Below are 22214 nucleotides of genomic sequence, written 5' to 3'. Positions count from 1 at the left end.
CTGAGTTCGAGGCCAGTCTGGCCTAAAGAGTGGTCCAGGACAGCCAGGCTACACAAAGAAACTCTGTCTTGAAAAGCCAAAATAAATAAGTAAAAATAAAAAAAAAATAAAACAAAAAACAAAAGAACGTTCAGGAAGGTCACTGGCCTAACAATGCATTTAAGCCAACGCTACAGTCAAATCCTATGAAAGGCCCGGGTGTCTCAATCAAGACCGCTGGCATCCTCTTATTGAAGATGCCCCGCCTGCATCCATCCCTCCAACAAATTCACCTGTCGTCCTGTCGTCGTCCTCCGCCCCCCATTGCAGCATTCGGACTATGGGTTCACCCACCTCCTCCATGTTAATACGCCCGCCCCTGTAAGCTGATTGGCTAGGGTCTTAGGTTGGTACTGCGCAGAGAAGACCCGGAGAATTGATATCCGCCTCGGGAATGGCTCCGCGCCTCTGCTGCGCATGCTCGCGAGTAGTGTTTAGGTGCTCCTAGCCGGTTCCGCGCGGGGGCGCGCGCGCGGGCACGGGGCCGCTCTCCGGGGGGCAGTTGGCGGCGGGAGCGGGCGCCGGGGTCCTGGTTTGTAGAGCGGCCGGCTGCTAGGCCGACGCCTCGGTTGGCGGAGACCCACACGAAGGACCGCGTGGCTCAGCCGCCGCAGAGGCAGGGTCCGCTGCCGTCGGTGAGGACGGGCCCCTGCGGGCGGGAGGGTCCGGCCCGCGGAGCGATGCCTGGTCCGGCTGCCCCGGGGTCGGGCCCGGCGCTGGGGAGGGGCCCCGGCTCGGCAGCTCGGGCTCAGGCCGCCTCGTTGTCGGTCACCCGCGGTGTGCCTCCTTTCTCCCTGCTCTCTGCATCAACCCACCCGACCCCTGTACGGATCTCAACACCCCTAAATCCGGGATCACACATTCGCCCATCTTCCTCGCACCGTGTCCACCATGCGTGTCTACCTGTCTCTGTCCTCTGTCGCGGCCCATCCTTGCGGCCGCAGGTCCCAGTGACCTTGCACTTTTTGCCGCTTGTTATCCCTCCTAGTTCTGACTATAGATTGTCCGTTATGGCTTTCAAACTTTGTGGCTCATTCTAAACTGAGAAATACGTTTTATGTGTATATTCTGTGCCTAACGATAGGTTCGTGAATCACAAGTTTAAAGAGAGCGGCTTACCCGGCTCACATGACGCAGATCTATTAGGCTCTGTTCTAATTCATTCCTTTCTGTTCCGTTCCATTCCATTCTATTCCAGATGACTGACTTGCTAACCCATTGATTCAAGACATAGTTTATCTGACAGCTTTAAACCCTTCTTTACTCCTTACTTCCACAAAGAGATAACCATTCCAAAGAAAGATCTTTTTGTTGTGGTAGTGGGTTTTTTTGTTCGTTTGTTTTTTTTAACTTTCCTGCTTTCCAGGGTCCATACCATTGCTGGGGCTTGATTTAGGTTTTCTGGTATGATTCAGGTATGTTAATCTCATTGTTCTTCCAAGAGCCACTAGTCTGGCTTGTAAAAAACTGAAGTTGTGGCTAAGGGAGCTTCTTAAGGAGAGCTGATGAGATGCTTGGCTGTGACGGAGATGTTTTTTTGGTGGAGGCGTGTGTGTGTGTGTGTGTGTGTGTGTGTGTGTGTGTGTGTGTGTGTGTAAAAACGTGATTTTTAAGAAGAGTAACATGTCAGTACTCTTGGGGAGAATTGGAGTGACCAAAGCTGAAGACTATCAGAGCACTGCCCAGATTTAGCTGAGCTGAAGAGGAGGCAGTGAGGAAGGAAGGCCTTGACAGGAAAGCAGATGGAATATGGTATGATTATATACAGAGAGAGTGACATTTGAGGGTACCTCATCCTAGGTAAAGGAGTACATCTAGCCAAGATTCTGATCTGGGATGATTGGGGAATATATCAGGTGGCTTCCCATGTTTCCTTATTGTTCGTGTGTGTGTGTGTGTGTGTGTGTGTGTGTGTTTGTGTGTGTGCACATATGCAGAGGCCTATTCCATCACTCCTTGCCTTATTCCTTTGAGACGGTCTCACTGGACCTGGAGCTATCCTGGAAGCAGTGTCTCTGCCTTCTACAGCCCTGGGGTTACAGGCTCCAGTCACGTGAATGCTGGCATCTAAGGCCCTCAGGCGTATGCAGCAAGTGCTGTTGTCTGCTGAGCCATCCCCACCCCACCCCCATCCCCAGCTTTCCGTATTTATGACAAAATACTTCAGTGCTGGTGTACTCCCCAAGGGGGAGGAGGAGGGGAATGATGACGTTGTGAGAACACATTCATTTTCTTTGGCCTTGGAGATTCTAGTCCAAGATCTGGCAGATGAATTTCCTTGCATTGGTTGGTCTGTGTGATAATGGCCTGGAGCATTTAATGGAGCAAGCTGCTCATATCATAGTCAGGAAGAAAGACTGAGAAGGGCTGAGCTTCCCATAGGTCCCTCAAGGACCTATGTGGTTCTGAGGACCACTGTGGTTCTTTGGGGAGACATTCATAATCCAAATTATAGCAAGGTATTTGTAGAATAGGCTCCTGTTGGCTGGTATCTCTTCAGTGTCTATATTTCTAAAAAAAAAAAAAAAAAGAAAGAAAGAAAGAAAGAAATTATTCTTCTGAGACAGGGTCTCTCTATGTAGGTCTGACTCCTAGAACTCAATATACCAGGCTGGCCTCGAACTCACAGAGATCCACCTGCCCCTCCCTCCTGAGTACTGAAATTAAAGACATTCACCACCACATCCTGCCAGTGTCTGTATTTCTAAATTGCTTTAAACAGTGCTCTCAGACAGTCCACTGTTGGCACCCCCCAAACCCAAGACAGCCAGCAGTATTGGTTCCACAGTAACTAGGAAAAAGAGGTGATAGTGGGTTTTATGTAGTATGTAGAGGCCCGAGGTGCCGATGAACATCCTACCCTGCCCTGCCCCTCACAGTGAAGCAGAATCAGGTCTAGAACGCCACCAGTGCTGAGGCTGTGAAACTCTAGGGTGGTAAATGGCAGTCCTTCTGGGGATCGACCACCGTCATCCTGTCTCGGGAGTGATGCTTGCCCGTATAACTTCACTTAGAGCGTCTCATTCACTACTTTGAGGAAGGGGGTCAGAGGAGGAAGCCAGGAATGGCTTTCCATCTTATTTTTTGAGACAGAATCTCACACTGAACACGAAGTTCACAATTTCAGTGAGGCTGGGTAGCAGCAAGCTCCTGAGATCTGCCTGGCTCCACACCCCAATGCTGGGGTTATAGACAGGCATGTGACCCTGTTTCACATGGGCGCTGGGAAGGTGAACCTTCTCATACTTCTCATACTTTTATAGCCATCTCCCCAACCCTCACCGGTTTTCCTGCTTTGCAGGTGAGAGTGGCCAGGAGAGTTCTGGGCTTGGCCCAGGTCTCCTACCCAGCAAGGGCATGGTAATACAGTTTATCTCCCATGTAAAGATAACTGTTGCTCTGCTGTTACCTCCCAAGAGAGGCTTCTGGCTTTCAGGATTTTAGTTAGTTGTTAGGGATTGGACTTAGTTGTGTCTGAGAGGCACTGGACAATTTCTAACATTGCAGAACTTCTTGGCCTGCTCTGAGTAAGGTGTGACTACCAGCAGGACCACACTGGAGCAGGACCACACTGGGATAACTGTAATCATCCAGCTCTGACCTCAGCACTGAGGGAGGGGAGAGGATGGAAGAGTGAAGCACAGCCTGTAGACTCTTGAATAACCTGTGCACGTCTGTCTAACCTGAACACACTTTGCCTTTTTTTTTTTTTTTCAAGATTTTATTCTGTATACCTACCTGTTCTGCCTGCAGGCCAGAAGAGGGCGCCAGATCTCATTACAGATGGTTGTGAGCCACCATGTGGGTGCTGGGAATTGAACTCAGAACCTCTGGAAGATCAGCCGGCGCTCTTAACCGCTGAGCCATCTCTCCAGCCCACACTGTGTTTTCTTATAGGCTTATATTGAGTGAAAAGTATAAAATGAACACATTAGAGCCCAAGTCGATGAACAAAGTAAATAATACAAGGCTGGCTGAGCATGGCGGCACACATCTGTAAGCTTAGCAATTGGAGGTAGAGAAAGGAGGATCAGGTGTTCAAGACCAGCCACAGCAGCATTGTTAGTCTGATGCCAGTTTGGGCAGAGGTAGGTGGATCTCCTTGAGTTCCAGGCCAGCCTGATCTACATAGTGAGACCTGGTCTCAAACAAGGAGGGGAAAAAAAAAAGTCCCCAAACAAATGAGTCTGGATGGCTGGATATAGATGACTCAGCAGGAAAAGGCACTCGCTGCCTTGCTGAGGATCTGATTAGACAGCCAGAGTCCATCTTGGTCATAGAGCTCTGACTACTGCGTGTCCCTGGACCTCCATGCACTGTGCCTCACCTATAATCGAATGCATATACACATGCACATAGACAATAAATAAAAAGTAATTTAGGGTTTTGTGTTTTTTTGGGTTTTTCAAGACAGGGTTTCTTTGTGTAGCCCTGACTGTCTTGAAACTCGCTCTGTAGACCAGGCTGGCCTCGACTCGGAGATCTGCCTTTGCCTCCAGAGTGCTGGGATTAAAGGTGTGCCTCCGCCTCCGCCGCCACCGCCACCGCCACCGCCGCTGCCGCTGCCACCGCCACCACCACCTGGCTTTGTTTTGTTTTGTTTTAAACTGAAAATAGGGTTGGGGACATGGCTCAGCCAATAATCATGAGGACTGGGTTTTGGATCCTAGTGTTCATGTAAGACCAGATGTGGTATCAAGAATCTGTAGTCCTAGTATCCTGTGGTGAGGTGGGAGACAGGAGACGCTCAGGACTCTCCTTCCAGTAGTGAATAAGAGACTCCTCAAATGAGGTGACGGCAGACTGACAGCCATTTGACCTCCACATGCATGATGCACTTGCCCGTACTTACATTCAGGTACATGCGTGTACATTCATGTACATACATACAAAGACACACAAAGATTTTTAAAAAGTTGCAGGGTTGTGTAGAAAACCCCCACATCTTCATCAACATGAATGTCAGCATCTTACACTTTTTATCTGATTTTATTTGTGTGTGTTTTAATGTGTTTGTGTGATGTGGGAGAGTTCTTTATGCTGTGACCCCTGGTTGGAGGTCAGAAGACAAATCTACAGAATCAGTTCTACTTTGGGGAGGCTCCCAGGGGTCAGGCTGGCACAGTTAGTCAGGCTTCTGTCCCCTGAGTTTGTTGAGACGAAGCCTGGTTAGGAAGCCCAGACTGGCCTCAGATTCTGCCCCAGCCTCTCCAGTGAACTGTCGTCATGCCGGGTTTTACTCGCTTCTAGGGCTTGAAAGGAGCCTTATACTCACCAGGCAAGCATTTTAGCCACGGAACTCCACCCCCAAATCCATTTTTTGTTTTCAGCACAGAGTGCAGTCACCACCACGACCAATTTTGGAACACTTTCATGAGTGCAGAAGAAAAGCTACATCTATTAGCAATCACTTCCCCGTCTCCAGATCCCACCGTTCAGTTGTTGTTAGTCTCTGTATACTGGCCCACTCTAGATACTTCATATAAACAGATCCTAAGAGACTGATCTTTTCTTACTGGTTTCTTTCACTGAGGGTATTAAAGAAGAAGCGTGGTAGCACATGCCTTTGATCCCATCTCTAGGGAAGCAGAAGCAGATCTCTGTGAATTAGAGGCTAGCCTGGTCTACATAGGAGTTCAGGACAGCCAGGGCTACACAGAGAAACCCTGTCTTGAAAAACAAAAAAAAAAAAAAACTTTGAAAATTCTATGGTTATTTTGTTTGTTTGTTTGTTTTGGGGACAGGGTATTGCTATGTAGTCTGCTAGCCTGGAACTCACTATGTAGATTTGTAAGCCTCTTGTCTCCTGAGTACTGGGATTAAAGGCATGTGCCACTATGCTCAGCTAGAAAGAAAGAAAGAAAGAGAGAGAGAGAGAGAGAGAGAGAGAGAGAGAGAGAGGAGAGGAAGGAAGGAAGGAAGGAAGGAAGGAAGGAAGGAAGGAAGGAAGGAAGGAAGGAAGAAAGAAAGAAAGAAAGAAAGAAAGAAAGAAAGAAAGAAAGAAAGAAAGAAAGAAAGAAAGAAAGAAAATGTCTGGAGTGCTATAGTCTTGTTTAATGGCTCTTATTGAAAGTGGAAAGGTAGGAAACCCCTTGCTAATTACTCAGTTGTCCCAGAAACACAGGAATGTCAGCCCACCCTGGGGAAGCACCCTAGATCCGACCATCCTTGTCTAGACTGGAGGTGTGGAACCCTGCCTCTGCCCAGCCAATGCAGCACTAGGAACAGTGGTTGCAAGGTCAATGCAAAGGCCCTGTGGTATCTGGAGGACTGGGCTGAGCTGAGGCCTCCAGAGTCAGTCGGGGGATAGCCTGTGTGAGGCCAGAGAGTCCCATTTCCTGGAGCTAGGTTTCAACCTTCTGCCATGCAAAGTTCTAGCTAGTACTTCCTGGCCTGGGTTCTTTGAGACAGGTGCCCAGCATTGAGGTGAAATGCCCAGGGCCAAGCCCGGGTAGGCACCTAGGCATCTGAGCAGGCACAATGGGATTTCAGCCTCGTCATTCTCCGGCCTGTCTGGTTCCTGTGCCTCTGTTCTTAACTATTAGATGGGTCACTAAGAATGGTCTGGAAGGGACCTATGCTAGACACTGGTAAGACTTCTAAGGTAGAAACTCAATAGTATGTTAGTCACCAGCAGCCCTGGAGGGGCTTGGGTGGGGCTGCCAGGAAAGATACTGGTAGTGCGTGCATCTGCCCAGGGCTCTTACCTATGTCAGGTCCCTCCGCAGCCTCTCAATCCCAGGGCACTGAGGAAGTTCTATCTGCCCCAGGCTCCATCCCAGATCCATTGGTTAGAGTCCCAGGCCCAGGGACCTCCTCCACTAACTGCCTTGGTTCTTCTCTTAGGACAGAGCCTCTGGGCTCCCATAGTCTGGCCTGGGAGGAGGAGGAAGAAGAGGAAGAAAGACCCATCTACCAGAGGGCTGAAGGTGGCCTGAGGGCCAGAACCTCAGACCCAGGATGCCCCTACCTGAGCCCAATGAGCAGGAGGGTGAGCGTGTGAAAGCTGGCCAGGAGCCATCTCTTGGAGCCAAGAAGCCCCAAGAGTCCTCCAATCTGGTCCTGGCCGGGGACAAAGAGGGATCCAAACCGACAGGCCCTGCCGCTGTGTCCAGCAGCACCCCCCAGACCTTGCCGGCCAAGAAGCAGGGGCGGATAATTCACCGGAAACGTAGCAGAGTAGATGCAGGTGAGACTCCCTGGCCCACTGGGCCTCGCTCTGCCAAATCTGCTGACCTGTGCACCCCCATTTTCCATCGGGGTGACCTCAGGTACCCCATTCTTCCTTTTAGTTGAACCTCTTGGCCTGTAAGCACATCCTGTGTCCCAGGCACTGGGCCCTCTCCCCAGGCTCCTGGGAACTGCTACTGTATGCAGAGTTCTCTTGACTCCTTAAATCCTCTCCCCTAATCACAAAAGCAGCTTCTAAAACCTGGGCTAGTCTGACAGCCAGGAGCCTGAGAAAGCATCTGGCCCAGAGGACCTTACCGTACTCCAAGTCCAGCTCACCAAGGGCCTTGCCCTAGAGAGGCTCACCCAGCCTTTTTCATACCCGCAGTTGCCCCCCAGCCCCTGGAGTTCCTGAAGACCCCGTATGGGGGCCGCCTTCTAGTCCACAAGTCATTCCTGTACAAGCAAGAGAAGGCTGTGGGGGACAAGGTGTACTGGAAATGCCGCCGGCACTCGGAGCTGGGCTGCCGGGGCCGGGCCATCACCCGTGGCTTTCGAGTCACAGTGATGCGGGACCATTGCCACCCACACGACAAGGAGGGCCTGAAGATGCGGCGCCGGAAGGAGAAGGTGCCCTGCTCGAGCCTGCCTGAGGGCCCTGAAGCCCAAGAAGAAGGGGTGAGCCTATGGCTGTACCCTGTGGAGCCAGAGCCCACCCCTCAGCAAAGCATTGAGGAGCCAGAGGAGGACCAGGGGTACCGATCCCTGGCACTGCAGAGCTTGCCTCCCAAGAAACGCCCTGCACCAGGAGTGGGTGAGTCCATGTCCTCTCCTCACTTGGGGCAGGAAAGAACTCTCAGCTTCTTCATGCCCAAATACAAATGTGGGGTTTCACATGGGTTCTCAAAATGTGCTCACAGTCAAAAATATAAATGCATCCCAGTCATCATGATGCCCATGGGACAGACAGCATTGTGACCTGGGGGTCCCAGGGCCTTTCAAAGTTTCCCAGTACAGCAGGGCTTGGTATGGGTCCTAGAGATCTGCATGCTGATAGGCAGGTTTCAGTGATCCAGGCTAAGTTTCAGCAGGGTGCCCAGGGGCAAGGCTTGGCTTTGAGTCCCAGGTTCAAATTCCAACCCCATGGATGATGCCTTCAGCCTCAGGAAATTCACATGAATTCTGGGGTCTCAGGCTTATTCCCGAGGTAGGTTGTGGCAGCTTGGACTGTTGTGGACATGTGGGGTGATGCTGATCAAGTCATATTCTGGGCTGCTTAGCTAGGTGAGCGGTGGTCTGCATTCTTGGAGTAGGTAGGCATGGCTTCCAGAAAGCCGGTGTCTCCTGACCCACAGGATCTGAGGATCTGAGTGACAGGCCACTGAGCACTGGGTTCTAGTGGGAGGGAGAACATTCTTGAACAAACCCAAGAATGGCCCAGAGCATAACCTGCTGAATCAGAGCCCAACTTGGCCCCTCCCATTGTGGTGTGAAGTGGTGGGCTGAGGTCTAATTGACTTGGAGAAGGAACCCTTGTTCCTTTTGGGTGGCTTGGTGGGAATGCACTGGGCTTCACACATGCCCAGCTCAGGGAAGTATGTCAACATTTGGGAGAAAAGTACTTGGCGGTTCCTCCTGGGACTCCTGGGCTCTCGTCCATGGTGTGTGACCTTCCTGGGTTCTTCCTCCAGTACGGTATCGGCCCCTTGAGTTCCTGAAGACGTGCTATGGGGGCACCTTCCTGGTACACCAGTCCTTCCTCTACAAGCGCGAGAAGACTGTGGGGAGCAAGGTGTACTGGACCTGCCGGGAGCATGCAGTCAATGGCTGCCGGAGCCGCGCCATCACCCAGGGCCAGCGAGTGACGGTCATGCGCAGCCACTGCCACTCGCCTGACATGGAAGGCCTGCGGGCCCGGCGACAGCAGGAGAAGACCATAAAGAAGATACAGGCAAGGCGGATTGGCGCTGGGGACCTGGAGGATTGTGATGACATCGAGGACACGCTGCTCCAAGGGGTGGACAGCTTGTTTTACCGCAGGGGGCAGGGCACACTGACTCTCAGTAGGTCCAGGTCCAGAAAGCGAGCAAGGGAGCACCAGGAGTCCTTGCAGGAGTCGCCCGAGGAGGAGGACCAGGATGTGGACCCCAGTGAGTCTCAGTGTTTGGGGCCTGCTGGCCAGAGTTGGTTGCCTCATTTTGGGAGGGGGGTGGCCATCCTCCTCTACCTACCCCTGCATTCTTAATCTCCATCCTCTGGCCCCGCCCCTAACTACCTTCCTCATGTCCTGCAGGAGGCCCAGAGTTCCTGAGGACCCCTCTAGGGGGCAACTTCCTGGTGTATGAGTCCTTCCTCTACAGGAGGGAGAAAGCAGCTGGTGAGAAGGTGTACTGGACCTGCCGGGACCAGGCACGAATGGGCTGTCGCAGCCGCGCCATCACCCAGGGCCGGCAGGTGACTGTGATGCGAAGCCACTGCCACCCACCTGACCTGTTAGGACTGGAGACTCTGAGGCAGCGGGAGAAACGCCCCGGCCACTCTCAGTGGGATGGCCCAGGTACCTGCCGTGACCCCACAGCTTTTTCGGTTGGTTACATGTGTCCTGCCCTCCTTCCTTCTGTAATTATTCTGGAAGTCACAGTCCTCTCCTCTGTGCCCCCAACTTCTGCCCCCATACTCAGCCCATCTGGGATTTGCTCTCCCAGGTTCCTCTTTACCTGCCTGCTTACTCTCCGAGGCCCCAAACCTGATCAACCTAATCCATTCCTGTTATTTTAGGTTAGTAGTAGAGTCTGCTGAAGGCGTGCGGTCAGGTCCTCATTCCTGCAGTGTAAACAGAGGGTAGCCAGTCAGCCTCAGCGTCTGGGAGCTGAAAGAGCCAAACCTCTCTCCAGCTTTGTCACACACCTGCATGCCGGAGTCCTAGCTCTGCCCATTTGGCTCCAGAGAGCCTGGTATCTGCCTGAGGAAAATGGTTGAAGCTAGACTTCTCACCTGGCCAGCACTCGGCTCCTCAGCTCACACCCACCGGTCTCCCGTCCTGTAGTTTTTGGAGTCCTCTGAGTTACCTTTTGGTCCTAAGCTTATTCCAGATACAGGAGATGTTTTATCATCCTCACTCTTTTTTGTTACATTTCTATGACATCCTTATAAACAGGAAGATGGTGCCAGGACATGACATCACTTCCAGCCCCACATCCCTGCTCCAAACATTTGCTTCCCCATTTCTTTTTTCTTTTCTTTTTTTTTCCTTTTTTTTTTTTTTCTTTCGAGACAGGGTTTCTCTGTGTAGCTTTGGAGGCTTTCCTGGATCTCACTCTGTAGACCAGGTTGGCCTCAAACTCACAGAGATCCGCCTGCCTCTGCCTCCTGAGTGCTGGGATTAAAGGTGTGCGCCACCACTGCCTGGCTTCCCCATTTCTTAAAATGCATTCTACCACTGTTAATCCATTTAATCCATGTTCAGTGTCCTTGTTACCTGCTGACGTCCAGCCAGAGGAACTGATTTAGCCTTGGTATACTTTTTGAGTAGGCTTTGTGCTTTCTATTTGTTTGATTTGGGGTTGTTGTTTTGTTTTTTGAAACCGGGTCTCAGGTCTCAACTATGTAGCTCTGGATGGCCTCAAGTTCACAGAGCTCTGCCTGCCTCTGTGTGTGTGTGTGTGTGTGTGTGTGTGTGTGTGTGTGTGTGTGTGTGTACACACGTACGCACATATATACATGCGGGCTTTGGCATGCACGTATCAGTCCAAGGACCACATAGAGGAGTCAGTTTTTCCTTTTGTCCTGTAGGTCCTGGGGATTGAACTCAGATCGGTAGTCTGGGCAGCAAGCGTCTTTGTTTCTGAACTATCTCACTAGCCTCTGCCTTCTGTTCTTATCAGATTCTGCCCGTGCGGAGCTGGGACTATCCGCACTTCTTTCTCTTTGCTTCCCTGTGTGGCTGTCCAGCAGCTGCTGTGTGTGCCTCTTTTTCTAGGGACCATCACTGCCTCCATCCTTCTGTGTTTGCATCACATCAACAATCGACCCCAAAGCTTGCTGAGCCCCGCGGGCTTCAGCCTTGCCGGGGGCTCATGTCAGGCCTGCCTAGCACTTAGATGTCCCTGGCCAGATGCCCTGCCTCTGGGCTTTCTTGTCTTGGTTTAAAAGTCCTTGAGCCAGTCATCTTGGAAGACCCGTTTGAGACCCTGCCCATTAGAAGCTGTTGGTAATTTCCCCACACACTTGCTGGACAGTCAGAGTGCCAGGCTGTAAAGCGTCATTCCACAATAGCTGAATCTATTTGAAGATAGCATAGTGTTTTTCTTATGGCTGACCCATATGTGTGAGCAGATTCTGCTGTAGAAGTCGAAAGTCTTCTGCCGCCCTGGTGTGCCAAGGCTGTGGCTCACCAGGGGCCTTTTCAGACCACAGCTTGTGTTCTTCAACATGGTGTCTTCCTTAGTTGGTTTGGTTTAGAGACGGGGTCTCTCTCTATGTAGTCCTGGTTGTCCTGGAGCTCGATATATAGACCAGGCTAGACTTGAACTGAGAGCGATCCTCCTGCCTCTGCCTGAGTGCTGGGATTAAAGGTAGAGCCACCATGCCCGGTACAACCCAGTGTCTTCTCACACGCCTACCTAATGCTCCTGTTTCGTGGCTCTCTATGACTAGTTACCTAGTCATTGATCCTCCTGTGATGACCCTGGTCACTTTTGCAGTCCTGTCTGAGATTTCCTAGGTTTTGTTTTCTGTTTCTTCTACTGAAGCTTTAAGTTTCTGCATTCATAGCGGAATGACTTCTTTGTAGAGTGCCTAGTGTCAGCAGTATGGTGGCCTCTGCCTGTGTCCTGCTGAGGCAGGAGCTGGTTTCTCCAGGCACAGTCTTCACCTGCCTGCTCTGGTGTCTGCCTTCCAGCATGCAGCTTCTCCCATGGACACTGGCCTTCTCACATTAAAGGAAGGCCCTGCCCTGTCTGTACACGGGGCTTAACTTTGCCCCTGCAGAGCTGGCAGCTGGGGTGCTGGGTCTTAGGAACATCCCAGCACAGACTTCTGCCTCCCCCTCTCAGTGCCCCTCTCTCCCACTGGGCCACCCTGCTTTGTTCCTTATATATAAAGCCACCTTGCTTCCCTTTGCCTCCAGCTCCCCCAGGGCCTCTCTGGCTCAGCTTCTCCGAATGCTTGTGTAGATCTTGTTACAAGACCTGGCTGAGTTCTGTTGTTGACTATGCGTAGGAGTGTTTTACTCCAGTGTGGAGGAGGTGGACCATCCCCCACAGGCACAAGGTTTGCTCTCCTCCATCTGACACCTCCTTCCCTCTCGGCCTCTGCGCTGCTTTGCTCTTCAGGCGGTCCTGACCTCCTGGTCTCCTTCCCCACCTTTCTAGGGGCTGCGCTGCGGAGTCAGATGCTTCTCCCCAGGCCTTCAGCCTCTCAGGGCTGCCCTCCTCGGCTTCTTTCTGACGGCTCCCTAGTCTGTCACTGTCCTCCATGCTCAGTGTGTCCAACTGCTTTCTTAACCCAGAGTCCACATTCCAACAACAAGCAGCATGGTCAGGCCTGCCCCAGCAACACCTGGCTCCCGGTGCCAGCTTCTGTCTTAGTAACTGTCCTGTTGCTGTGAAGACGCACCAGAACCACGGCAACTCTTAGAAAAGGATGTGTTTCACGGATTTAATTCATTACCATCATGCCAGGGAAGATGGCAACCCACACAGGTAGACATGATTCTGGAGGAGTAGTTGAGAGTTCTGCATCTGCATCTGCAGGAAAAGAAAGAGCCACTAGGCCTGACTTGGGCTTCTGAAACCTCAAAAAAAGCCCAAGGCCACACCTACCCCTCAAGGCCACACCCACCCCTCAAGGCCACACCCACCCCTCAAGGCCACACCTACCCCTCAAGGCCACACCTACCCCTCACACCAAACAGTGCCACTCTCTGTGACCAAGCATTCAAATCTGTGAGGCTATGGGGCCCTTCCTATTCAAACCACCACAGTAGAACCTTATACCTGGTCAAAATGACAGGTGTAAATGACAAGGAAGCAGGATAGGGGCTAGAGGGTCCTCTGGGCAAGGCCAGGCTATATTTCAGGTTCCTCTTACCTCCACAGCTTACGCTTATACCCAGCTAAACACACACACACAGCCCTTGGGGCTTGTGACTCCAACTCCCTCTTCAGCTCTGAGCTGCTTTGAGCCCAGCTCTTCATACTATGGAGTACCTGGCCAACGCCCTGGAGGGCACCTAGTATAAAGTGAGCAAACACCCTGCCCCCTCCCTACAGTATCATGACGGAAGCCTTCGCCTGCAGGACTCGGCCTGGCCAGTCTGTAGCCTCGGGACAGGTAGACCCTGGCCCCTGAGGGCACAGTGGGGTTTGAGGACACAGGACTGTCTCACTGAGCAGGTGGGGAGGCATGAAGTAGGTGGTAGGGTCTCTTCAAGGTGTACGGTGTTCTTGGTAGGAAAATGGGAACCTTCCCCAATCCTCCCCTCTCAAGGTCAGGCTCAGCTTCCATGCCCCCTTCCCTGATTGCTTCTCTGGTTTCTTTGCAGAAGGGCCTGAGTTCCTGAAGACCCCTCTGGGGGGCAGCTTCCTGGTGTATGAGTCCTTCCTCTTCAGGCGGGAGAAAGCAACTGGCGACAAGGTGTACTGGACCTGCCGGGACCAGGCCCGCATGGGCTGCCGCAGCCGCGCCATCACCCAGGGCCAGCGGGTGATGGTCATGCGCAGGCACTGCCACCCTCCTGACATGGGGGGCCTGGAAGCCCTGCGGGAGCGGGAGAACTTCCCTAACCTGAGCAGCTGGAACGGCCCAGGTAGGTGGAGGGAGAGTGGCTTCTCCCCGCTGCCCTACAACACTCCAGTCCCTTCCCAGGTTCTGTGCTTGAAGCACTGATTTCTCCACACACATTGATTGCTAAAGCTGAGAGACACCAACTCTGACCCAAAGAAAAGCTGGGCGTGGTAGGCCAGGGGTGGCACGGCTGGCAGTCCCTGGAAGTGTACATACTCATGCCTGAGCAGTATGCCTGAACCCCAAAGACCCTCCATCCCAGGGCCTCTCCTTCCTCCTTTCTGCCCAGCTTTTCACGTGCTCTCTCTGGCCATGCCCCCAACATCACATGACCTTTGACTTCAGCTTCTTAAGTAGTCTGAGCACAGCTTTGTGGTCAGTGGGTGGATGGGGACAGGACAGGCCCCAGTACATAGATCCGATGAACCACAGGCATCCCAGCAGGCACCACCTCTGTCTGGGAGACCCCAGTAAGCATGGAGTTTGTGGTCTGGTGAGGCCTCCAGCAGGGCTCCAGGGACGGCCCGGGCGGCACTGGAGCCTCTGTAAAGGAGAACAAGTCTATTAGAGAGTCTCAGGGCGTGGCTGAGCACTGCTCCCCAGAACCCTGCAGAGCAGGCAAAGGGAAGGGGGCAGGCAGAGTTGATCCTCCTGGGATCGCAGTGGACAGAGAGAGGCCCAGTCCCGTTGCCGAGGGCTGTGCCCCAGTGGTCCCCTCACGGTGTGACTCTGTCCCTCCAGAGCCTCGGAAGCCATTGGAGTTCCTGCGGACATCCCTAGGAGGCCGGTTCCTGGTCTATGAGTCCTTCCTGTACAGGAAGGAGAAAGCCGCTGGTGAGAAGGTGTACTGGATGTGCCGGGACCAGGCTCGGCTGGGCTGTCGCAGCCGCGCCATCACCCAGGGCCGGCGGATCGTGGTGATGCGGAGCCACTGCCACCCACCTGACGTGGATGGTCTGGAGGCCCTGCGGGAGCGGGAGAAGGAGCTGTTCCCCAGGGTGACCATGCAGACCAGGGCAGCCAAGAGAGCCAGTGAAGCCAAGAAAGCCAGTGAAGCCAAGAAAGCCAGTGAAGCCAAGAGAGCCAGTGAAGCCAAGAAAGCCAGTGAAGCCAAGAAAGCCAGTGAAGCCAAGAAAGCCAGAGCAGCCAAGAAAGCCAGTGAAGCCAAGAAAGCCAGTGAAGCCAAGAAAGCCAGTGAAACCAAGAAAGCCAGTGAAACCAAGAAAGCCAGTGAAGCCAAGAGAGCCAGTGAAGCCAAGAAGACCAGTGCAGCCAAGAAGAAGAAAAGTATGTACTGAGTGACCAGGGCTTTGTGCCTGACCTCATTTGCAGATCCTTTTCCTCTCATTTCTATTGGTCCCTTCCCATTGCCTAGTCCTTAGACCATCTCCAATTCCAAATTGATCTTCTTCTTTTTTTCTTTTCTTTTCTTTCTTCCCTCCCAGCCCTCCAATGAGACAGGGTTTCTCTGTGTAATAGCACTCCTGGCTGTCTTAGAGCTCACTTTGTAGACCAGGCTGGCCTCGGACTCAGATCTGCCTGCCTCTGCCTCCTGAGATTAAAGGAAGGGGATTAAAGGCCTGCACCACCATGCTGGGAGTGATCTTCTTTTATTCTAAGACAGCTCAATACTTTATAGGTCGTTGTCTCTTGAAAAATCTGGTTAAAAAAAAAAAAAAAGGACTACCCCAGAAGGATGCAATAGTACTGTGTGTTTGTGTACATGTATGACACACAAGTTTGCAAATAATTTTATTTAATTAAAAATTAGTTCCCAGGCTGGGCGATGGTGGCATGCACGCCCTTAATCCCCAACACTTGGGAGGCCAAGGCAGGCAGATCCCAGTGAGCCCTTTCAGAGGTCCTGAGTTTAATTCCCAGCAACCATACGACCATCTGTAATTCGATCTGGCGCCCTCTTCTGCCATGCAGGCACACATGCAGGCAGAGCACTGTATACATAATAAATAAATCTTTAAAAAAAATACTTCCCTTTATATAAACAATACAAAACCAACGTTTTTGTTTTGTTGTTATTTTGAGATAGGGTCTTTATAGCCCAAGCTAGCATCAAACTCACAATATATTTTACGACAATCATGAATTCTGATTCTCTTGCCCCCACAAATGCCAGGATTACAAATGTGTGCTCTCACCATTGTGGCCCATGTTCAATACCTGGTCAGGAAAGCATTTATTGGGGCTGGAGAGATGGCTCAGAGGTTAAGAGCATGTACTGTTCTTGCAAAGGACCCAGATTCAGTTCCCAGCAACCAGATGATGGCTCACCACCCTCTGTAACTCCAGTCCCAGGGGATTTGGCACGCTCTTCTTTCAGGCAAACGTGGTATGCAGACAGAATACCCATACATATACAATAAACATTTAAAAAAATAAAGGGAGGGGGCTGGAGAGATGGCTCAGAGGCTAAGAGCACTGACTGCTCTTCCAGAGGTCCTGAGTTCAATTCCCAGCAACCACATGGTGGCTCACAATCATCTGTAATGAGATCTGGTGCCCTCTTCTGGCCTGCAGTCATATGTGCTGTATACTAAATAAATAAATAAATCAAAAACAAACAAACAAACAAACAAACAAACAAAAAAAACAAAAAAAAAGGGAGAATGGGAAGAGAGAAAGAGGTTGTATTGCCAAATAAATAGAATAAAAACAGATTCAGGGGGGTTAGGGATTTAGCTCAGTGGTAGAGCACTTGCCTAGCAAGCACAAGGCCCTGGGTTCGGTCCTCAGCTCTGGGGAAAAAAATACAGATTCAGGGTCTGGAAAGAGGGCACAGTGGGCGAGAGTACTGACTGTGTTAATAGAGGACTCAATTTTGGATCCCAGCACCCATGTTGTGCCATTCACAAGCATCTGTAACTCCAGCTGCCGGGATCCATCACCCTCTTCAGGCCTCTGAAGGTACATGTGGCATTTAGACACACACATACTACATATAAATAAAAACTTAAACTAAAATGGTAAGTCAGGTGTAGTAGCACATACTTTTAATCTCAGCACCAGGGAGGGAGAGGCAGGTAGATTTCTATGAGTTCAAGGCTAGCCTGGTCTACACAGCAAGAACTTGTCTCAAAAATAAATAAATAAAATGATAAAAGAATCATAGACTATTACAGACATTTATTAGTATGTCAACAACTTTGATAACTTATTTAATGAATTACTAGAGAAGAGGACTGGAAGTTTATATAAGATGTGCTAGACCCTGCATTTAATGCCCAGACCCACAAAAATATTCCAAGAGTGATAAAAGCTACAAAAACTGATTCAGAAAGAGGTTAGAGCAGGAACCATGCCAGAAGTTGGTCCTCTGCCCTTGAGCCTGCGGATGAGTATGGCCCTGGTGGCATCTCAGCGTCACGGTGAGTCAGAACTACCCAGCCCAGCCACTCTTAGAGTTGTGACTGCTGTGACTTGTGACAGTGCAGTGGTGACAAAGGAAGGCCCCGCAAGTGTGCTGGTGTCAGGAGAACAGGCCTCCAAGCACAGTTGAACGTCAGGCCCCAGCTTCACCTTTGCTGAGGAAAAACTAGAGCGTGCCTGGTTCAAGGCCGGCCTGGGCTACGTGGTCAGTTCCAAGCCCATCTCAGCTATATAGTGAGGGGGTTTAAAAAAAAAAAAAAAAAAAAAAAAAAAACAGGTCATAATGGGTTTTGTTTGTTTTTGGTTTTAAGACAGAGTTTCTCTGTGTAGCTTTGGAGCCTTTCCTGGAACTCACTCTATAGACCAGGCTGGCCTTGAACTCAGAGATCTGCCTGCCCGTGACTCCTGAGTGCTGGTATTAAAGCCAGTTTACCCAGCTTTATTTCTGTTTTGTTTTTTTGAGACAGGGTCTCTAGTTATACCCCTGGCTGTCCTAGAACTCATTTGGTAGACCAGGCTGGCCTTGAACTCACAGAGATCTTCTTGCCTCTGCCTCCTGAGTGCTGGGGTTAAAGGCATGCACAGCCACCTCCCAGCTAAATAAAACCTTTGGGGTTTTTGTTGTTGTTTTGTTTTGTTTTTTCCCTTGGTTTTTTGAGACAGGGTTTCTCTGTGTAGCTTTGCACCTTTCCTGGAACTCACTCTGTAGCCCAGGCTGGCCTCGAACTCACAGAGATCCGCCTGGCTCCGTCTCCCGACTGCTGGAATTAAAGGCGTCCGCCACCACTGCCTGGCCAATAAAACCTTTGTAATGATACATATTTCTCTGTCATCAGGAGCATCAAAGCACAAAAACTGAACACCCAGTTCCGATGAGGCGAGCCTTCTCTGACGCAACAGAGGAGCAACTGACACCCCAGATGTTTCCCATCCACGCAGGCACTTCCCATCTACTCAGATGCGCTTGACAACTCCTTTTCCTCTTGCAAAGCATCGACGACCTTCACATTTCCTCAGAGGTCTCCCAGGAGGAGTGCTTGGACCTTGCGTGGTATCTTGTGTTGGCAATCAAATAGTGCCAAGAGCTGGTGGGTGGTCTGCAGCCCTGTGCCACGCTGCTGCCACCGTTATGACCTTAGACAGCTGTGGAGAAGTGTGTCTGGACTGATATACCTCGACCTCACTCTGCTGTCCAGGCCTCAGCACCATCTGCTTCGAGAGCATGCAGCCTTGCAAAGAGCTTTCCAGGGGGCGTGTAACCCTTTTTGAGCTCCATAAAGTTCAGCAAAATGAATTTGCCTTGAGCCAGGATATGTACGGGAACTTCTTGCCACCCTCTGAAGACAGTGCAAGCCACAGCAGGGGCTCTTTTGTTTGTTTGTGTTTTTTGCATCTTTTAGGGACAAGTGCTGGGGCCTTCCTGGTCTTCAGTCACTTGCTGCTTACTAGGACATAGCCCGCCCCAACCCTGACAGAGCAGGCCAGGCTCAAGGCTTTGCTGCACACCTCCTGTCAGACTGTGTCCTGCATTCTGTCCCAACTTAAATTACACCCTTGTCCACAGTTCTCGTGGCAGCAGAAGTTCCTGGCAGAGGGAGCCAACCTAGATGTCAGGAGGAGGTGACACCAGATAGGCATGCTCTGGCGACGGCTGCACCACTGAGAATTGCCCACCTGGTGTTGCCTGATGCACAAGGACAGTTAGGTGGCAGCAAAGCCTGCCTCCTACAGAACTAAGAGAACCATGCTAGAAATGACACTGTAGCATCCCTGGGAACTGCAGGACTTGCTGCGTGCTGCACCCTAGACAGAGCTGTCCTTACCCTGAAACAGAGCTGCATGCTCCTCTCCTTTAGCAAGCAAGCCATGACGCAGCCACCCCTGTGGATAGTGACGGCCAGGTGCCGACCACTGGCTTCTGCTCATCTGCTTCCCTCAATAAACCCTGTTTAGTCTCATGGTGCAGAGCTGCTGTGTGTCAACATCCCCTCTACAACGAAAGTCTGTGCTGCCACAAAGTCACATAGTGTCTGCCAAGTGCTGGGGAAGTAATGGGTGTGGTTGGCCTAGACCAGGACTGGGAGAGCACCTGCCGAGGCTCTGTTCCCAGCCATAGGGAAGGTCTGAGGAGTGGGCCATGTGCCACCCCTTCAGCCGGACTCCTTCATGAGCTCACTTGAATGAGTTGGGGTGAGCCCAGAAGGGAAGGGGCACCAAACGAAGGCCAGGTTTGCTTCTTGAGACCCTGGATATGTCTGGACCGGTAACTGCCCACTTTTTATCTTAGCCCATTGCCCCGCCCTGACTGTCAGCCACCCTGGGCCCCCACCTGAGATTTGCCTCCAGTCAAAAAGATGGGCTGGGGGCTGGAGAAATGCTTGCTACGAAGCTCTGAGGACCTGAGTCAGATTCCCAGCATCCCTGTGAAAAGCTGGGCCTAGTGGTACATGTCTGTAATCTCAGGTAGATTACATTGGGCAGGTGGAGACAAGGACTTCAAACAAAAACTCAACAGTGGGTTTTTTTTATTTGTTTGCTTGGTTTGGTTTGATTTTTCAAGGCACGGTTTCTCTGTATAGCCCTGTCTCTGTGTAGCTGTCCTGGAACTCACTCTGTAGACCAGGCTAGCCTCAGAGATCCCCCTGCCTCTGCCTCCTGAGTGCTGGAATTAAAGTTGTACACCGTCACCACGCAGCAACAGTGGGCATTTGATATCCATCCCCATCCCTCTGCTTCTAATTCATCTGGGGCCCCAGCAACTCACCCAGTGACAGCAGCAGCTTCCACACCCACCTCTGCCTCCAGGCACCTCCTTAACCACCTGTCCATGCAGACGCCACAGTACCTGCCATGGAGTCCTCTCCCTGACTGTGTGCGTGAGGTGTGATTACCTGGTTTAAGGACCGGATGCTAGAGATGTATTTAAGGATGTCTCCAGGACCCACTTAGGGTACCACAGGCTTTAGGCCTGCTCCCACTTGCTTCATCCTACAGCCTCTTGCTCTGGAAGGCCAAAAGAAGATGTCCAGTACTCTGGGGAGGCCAATCCTCCCTTCTCATTCTGGAGGTTCTAATAGGCCCGGTGCAGCCTACCTCACCACAGCAGGGCCCTGCCAAAAAGGAGGGTAGTAGAGGCTAGGCAGGCTCTCCTGACAGCCCTGGCATCGGTGCCCTGCCCAAAGTGGCCTCACTCCTCACTGCCCTCAGACCTGCCAGCCTGTCCTGTTCGGCACACATTTATTGCCTTAGAACAAATTGCCAGGAAAAACTGCCAAAAACTCCTATTTATTACCTCATGCTGTTGGTGAACCAGGACTCTGGGAGGGCTGAACAGTGTCCTCTGTCTAGGGTCACACAGCAGCAGTCAAGGTGGCAGCCTCAGAATGGAGGCTCGTCCTCTCCTGGGCAGCTCTGGGCCGACTCTTAAACAGTTCACAGACCAAATCAGACTATCCAGGCTCGTCCTCCTCCTCCTCGTCGTCCTCGTCGTCGTTGTCCTCCTCGTCGTCCTTGTCGTCCTCCTCGTCGTTGTTGTCGTCGTCGTCGTCATCATCACCACCACTTTTTTTTTGAGAATCAAGGTCTCAGACTGCTTGTGCTTATAGTCCCAATACTCAGGCAGGGAGTCAAGGTAGGGTCTCACATTTCAGGCCAGCAGGGGCTGCATAGCAGACCCTGTTGAAAAGTAGGCAGGGCCTTACTTTGTTACCCAGGCTGGCCTTGATGTCTTGGACTCAAGTGATCCTGCTGCCTCACCCTGCCCAGTTGGCTCAGCCCACCCACAGGCCTGCACCACTGCTCCTGGCCCCATCTCTTCCTTAACGCAGAGGCAATTTAATTAATTAGAGGCTATAATGCATCAGTCCCTCCGCCCCATAGCTCGACCTCATCAGAGAGCGTGGTGCACTCATGGTTGTATCTGCGCTCCAGAGGACTGGCTCATGAGCCTGTGGACCTCGGAGGACAGCCATCTTGGGGGCATTTTCACATTCTACCTGCCAACCTAACTAACCTGCCCTTACTAACGGGAAAAGCCCAGGAAAACCTGATCAAGTGGCCCTGGGGGTTCTCAGGAACCCAGATTCCAGTGGCTCTGGTCTGGAAACATGGGCAAGAGGGTAGGCTGCAGCAGTGTCCTGACCCAGAAAGCTCACTAGCTTGGTGCTCAGCAGCCAGGGACCCAGACATGCTTCAGGAGGCCCTGATTTCTCTGATGCCTGGGCTGAGCCGGGAAAGTGCAAGGGCTACAAGCAATGAGGTTGCAGTGGCCCTTGCTGTGGTCCCAGGAAGGAGCCAGCCGGACCTTAGGCCTGAGAACTCTGCCTGGACAGTGACAGAGCTCTTGGGACTGGAAGGAGGTCAGCTGCAGCTTCCTTGTGCCTGCGTGCCATTCAGTGGCCATTCTTAAGGACCTCTGTCCTTTGCTTCTAGCCCATGGCTCTGCTCTCTCTTGGGTCATGGCATTGCACCCATGGGAACAGGCTACTGTTAAAGATGGAGTAACCAGAACCTCTGCTTCTTCAGGGTGGCTTTGGGGAGAAAGCTTTGCTGCCATAAGCCAGAGGAGAGAGACACTTCTGCTAGACCCTCCCTCGTGCCATACTCCTGGGGGACAAGGACCCACCCCTCACCCCACAGCAGTCACAATGCCCTTCTCATTCAGTCAGTCCTCCATCCATGTTAGTGGTTTTCCAAATACTTGCAGGGTGCTTGGCGGGTACTACAACCTCCTCTGGCACGGCGGGGAGGGGCATACGACACTCCTCTTCACACCCAAAGCTGAGGACCAGTCCTGGTGCCATTCGGGCCTTCAGGGGACACTGAGGAAGGCATCT

General features: G+C 51.8%; 1 protein-coding gene across 1 annotated transcript; it reads left to right on the top strand.

The window, feature by feature from the left end:
• Window positions 1-534: 534 nt before the first annotated feature.
• Window positions 535-19337, top strand: Flywch1 (FLYWCH-type zinc finger 1). The gene is made up of 8 exons (XM_076577975.1): window positions 535-674; window positions 6886-7228; window positions 7598-8023; window positions 8901-9359; window positions 9503-9766; window positions 13754-14017; window positions 14737-15282; window positions 18216-19337. Exons 2-8 carry the CDS (start codon window positions 7000-7002, stop codon window positions 18236-18238), a joined length of 2211 nt encoding a protein of 736 aa, XP_076434090.1. The 5' UTR covers window positions 535-674; window positions 6886-6999; the 3' UTR covers window positions 18239-19337.
• Window positions 19338-22214: the final 2877 nt, after the last annotated feature.

This window comes from Peromyscus maniculatus, chromosome 8 (genome assembly GCF_049852395.1).
Source record: "Peromyscus maniculatus bairdii isolate BWxNUB_F1_BW_parent chromosome 8, HU_Pman_BW_mat_3.1, whole genome shotgun sequence".
Taxonomy (NCBI): domain Eukaryota; kingdom Metazoa; phylum Chordata; class Mammalia; order Rodentia; family Cricetidae; genus Peromyscus; species Peromyscus maniculatus.
Note: the sequence above shows the minus strand (reverse complement) of the source record. Positions and strands in the feature narration are given on the sequence as shown.

Bases quoted from the DNA above. Each gene is read 5' to 3' on its own strand.
- Flywch1 (XM_076577975.1), top strand. From the start codon at position 7,000: ATGCCCCTACCTGAGCCCAATGAGCAGGAGGGTGAGCGTGTGAAAGCT. The intron at 8,024-8,900 runs GTGAGTCCATGT...TTCTTCCTCCAG, and splicing joins ACGCCCTGCACCAGGAGTGG to TACGGTATCGGCCCCTTGAG. The intron at 14,018-14,736 runs GTAGGTGGAGGG...CTGTCCCTCCAG, and splicing joins GAGCAGCTGGAACGGCCCAG to AGCCTCGGAAGCCATTGGAG.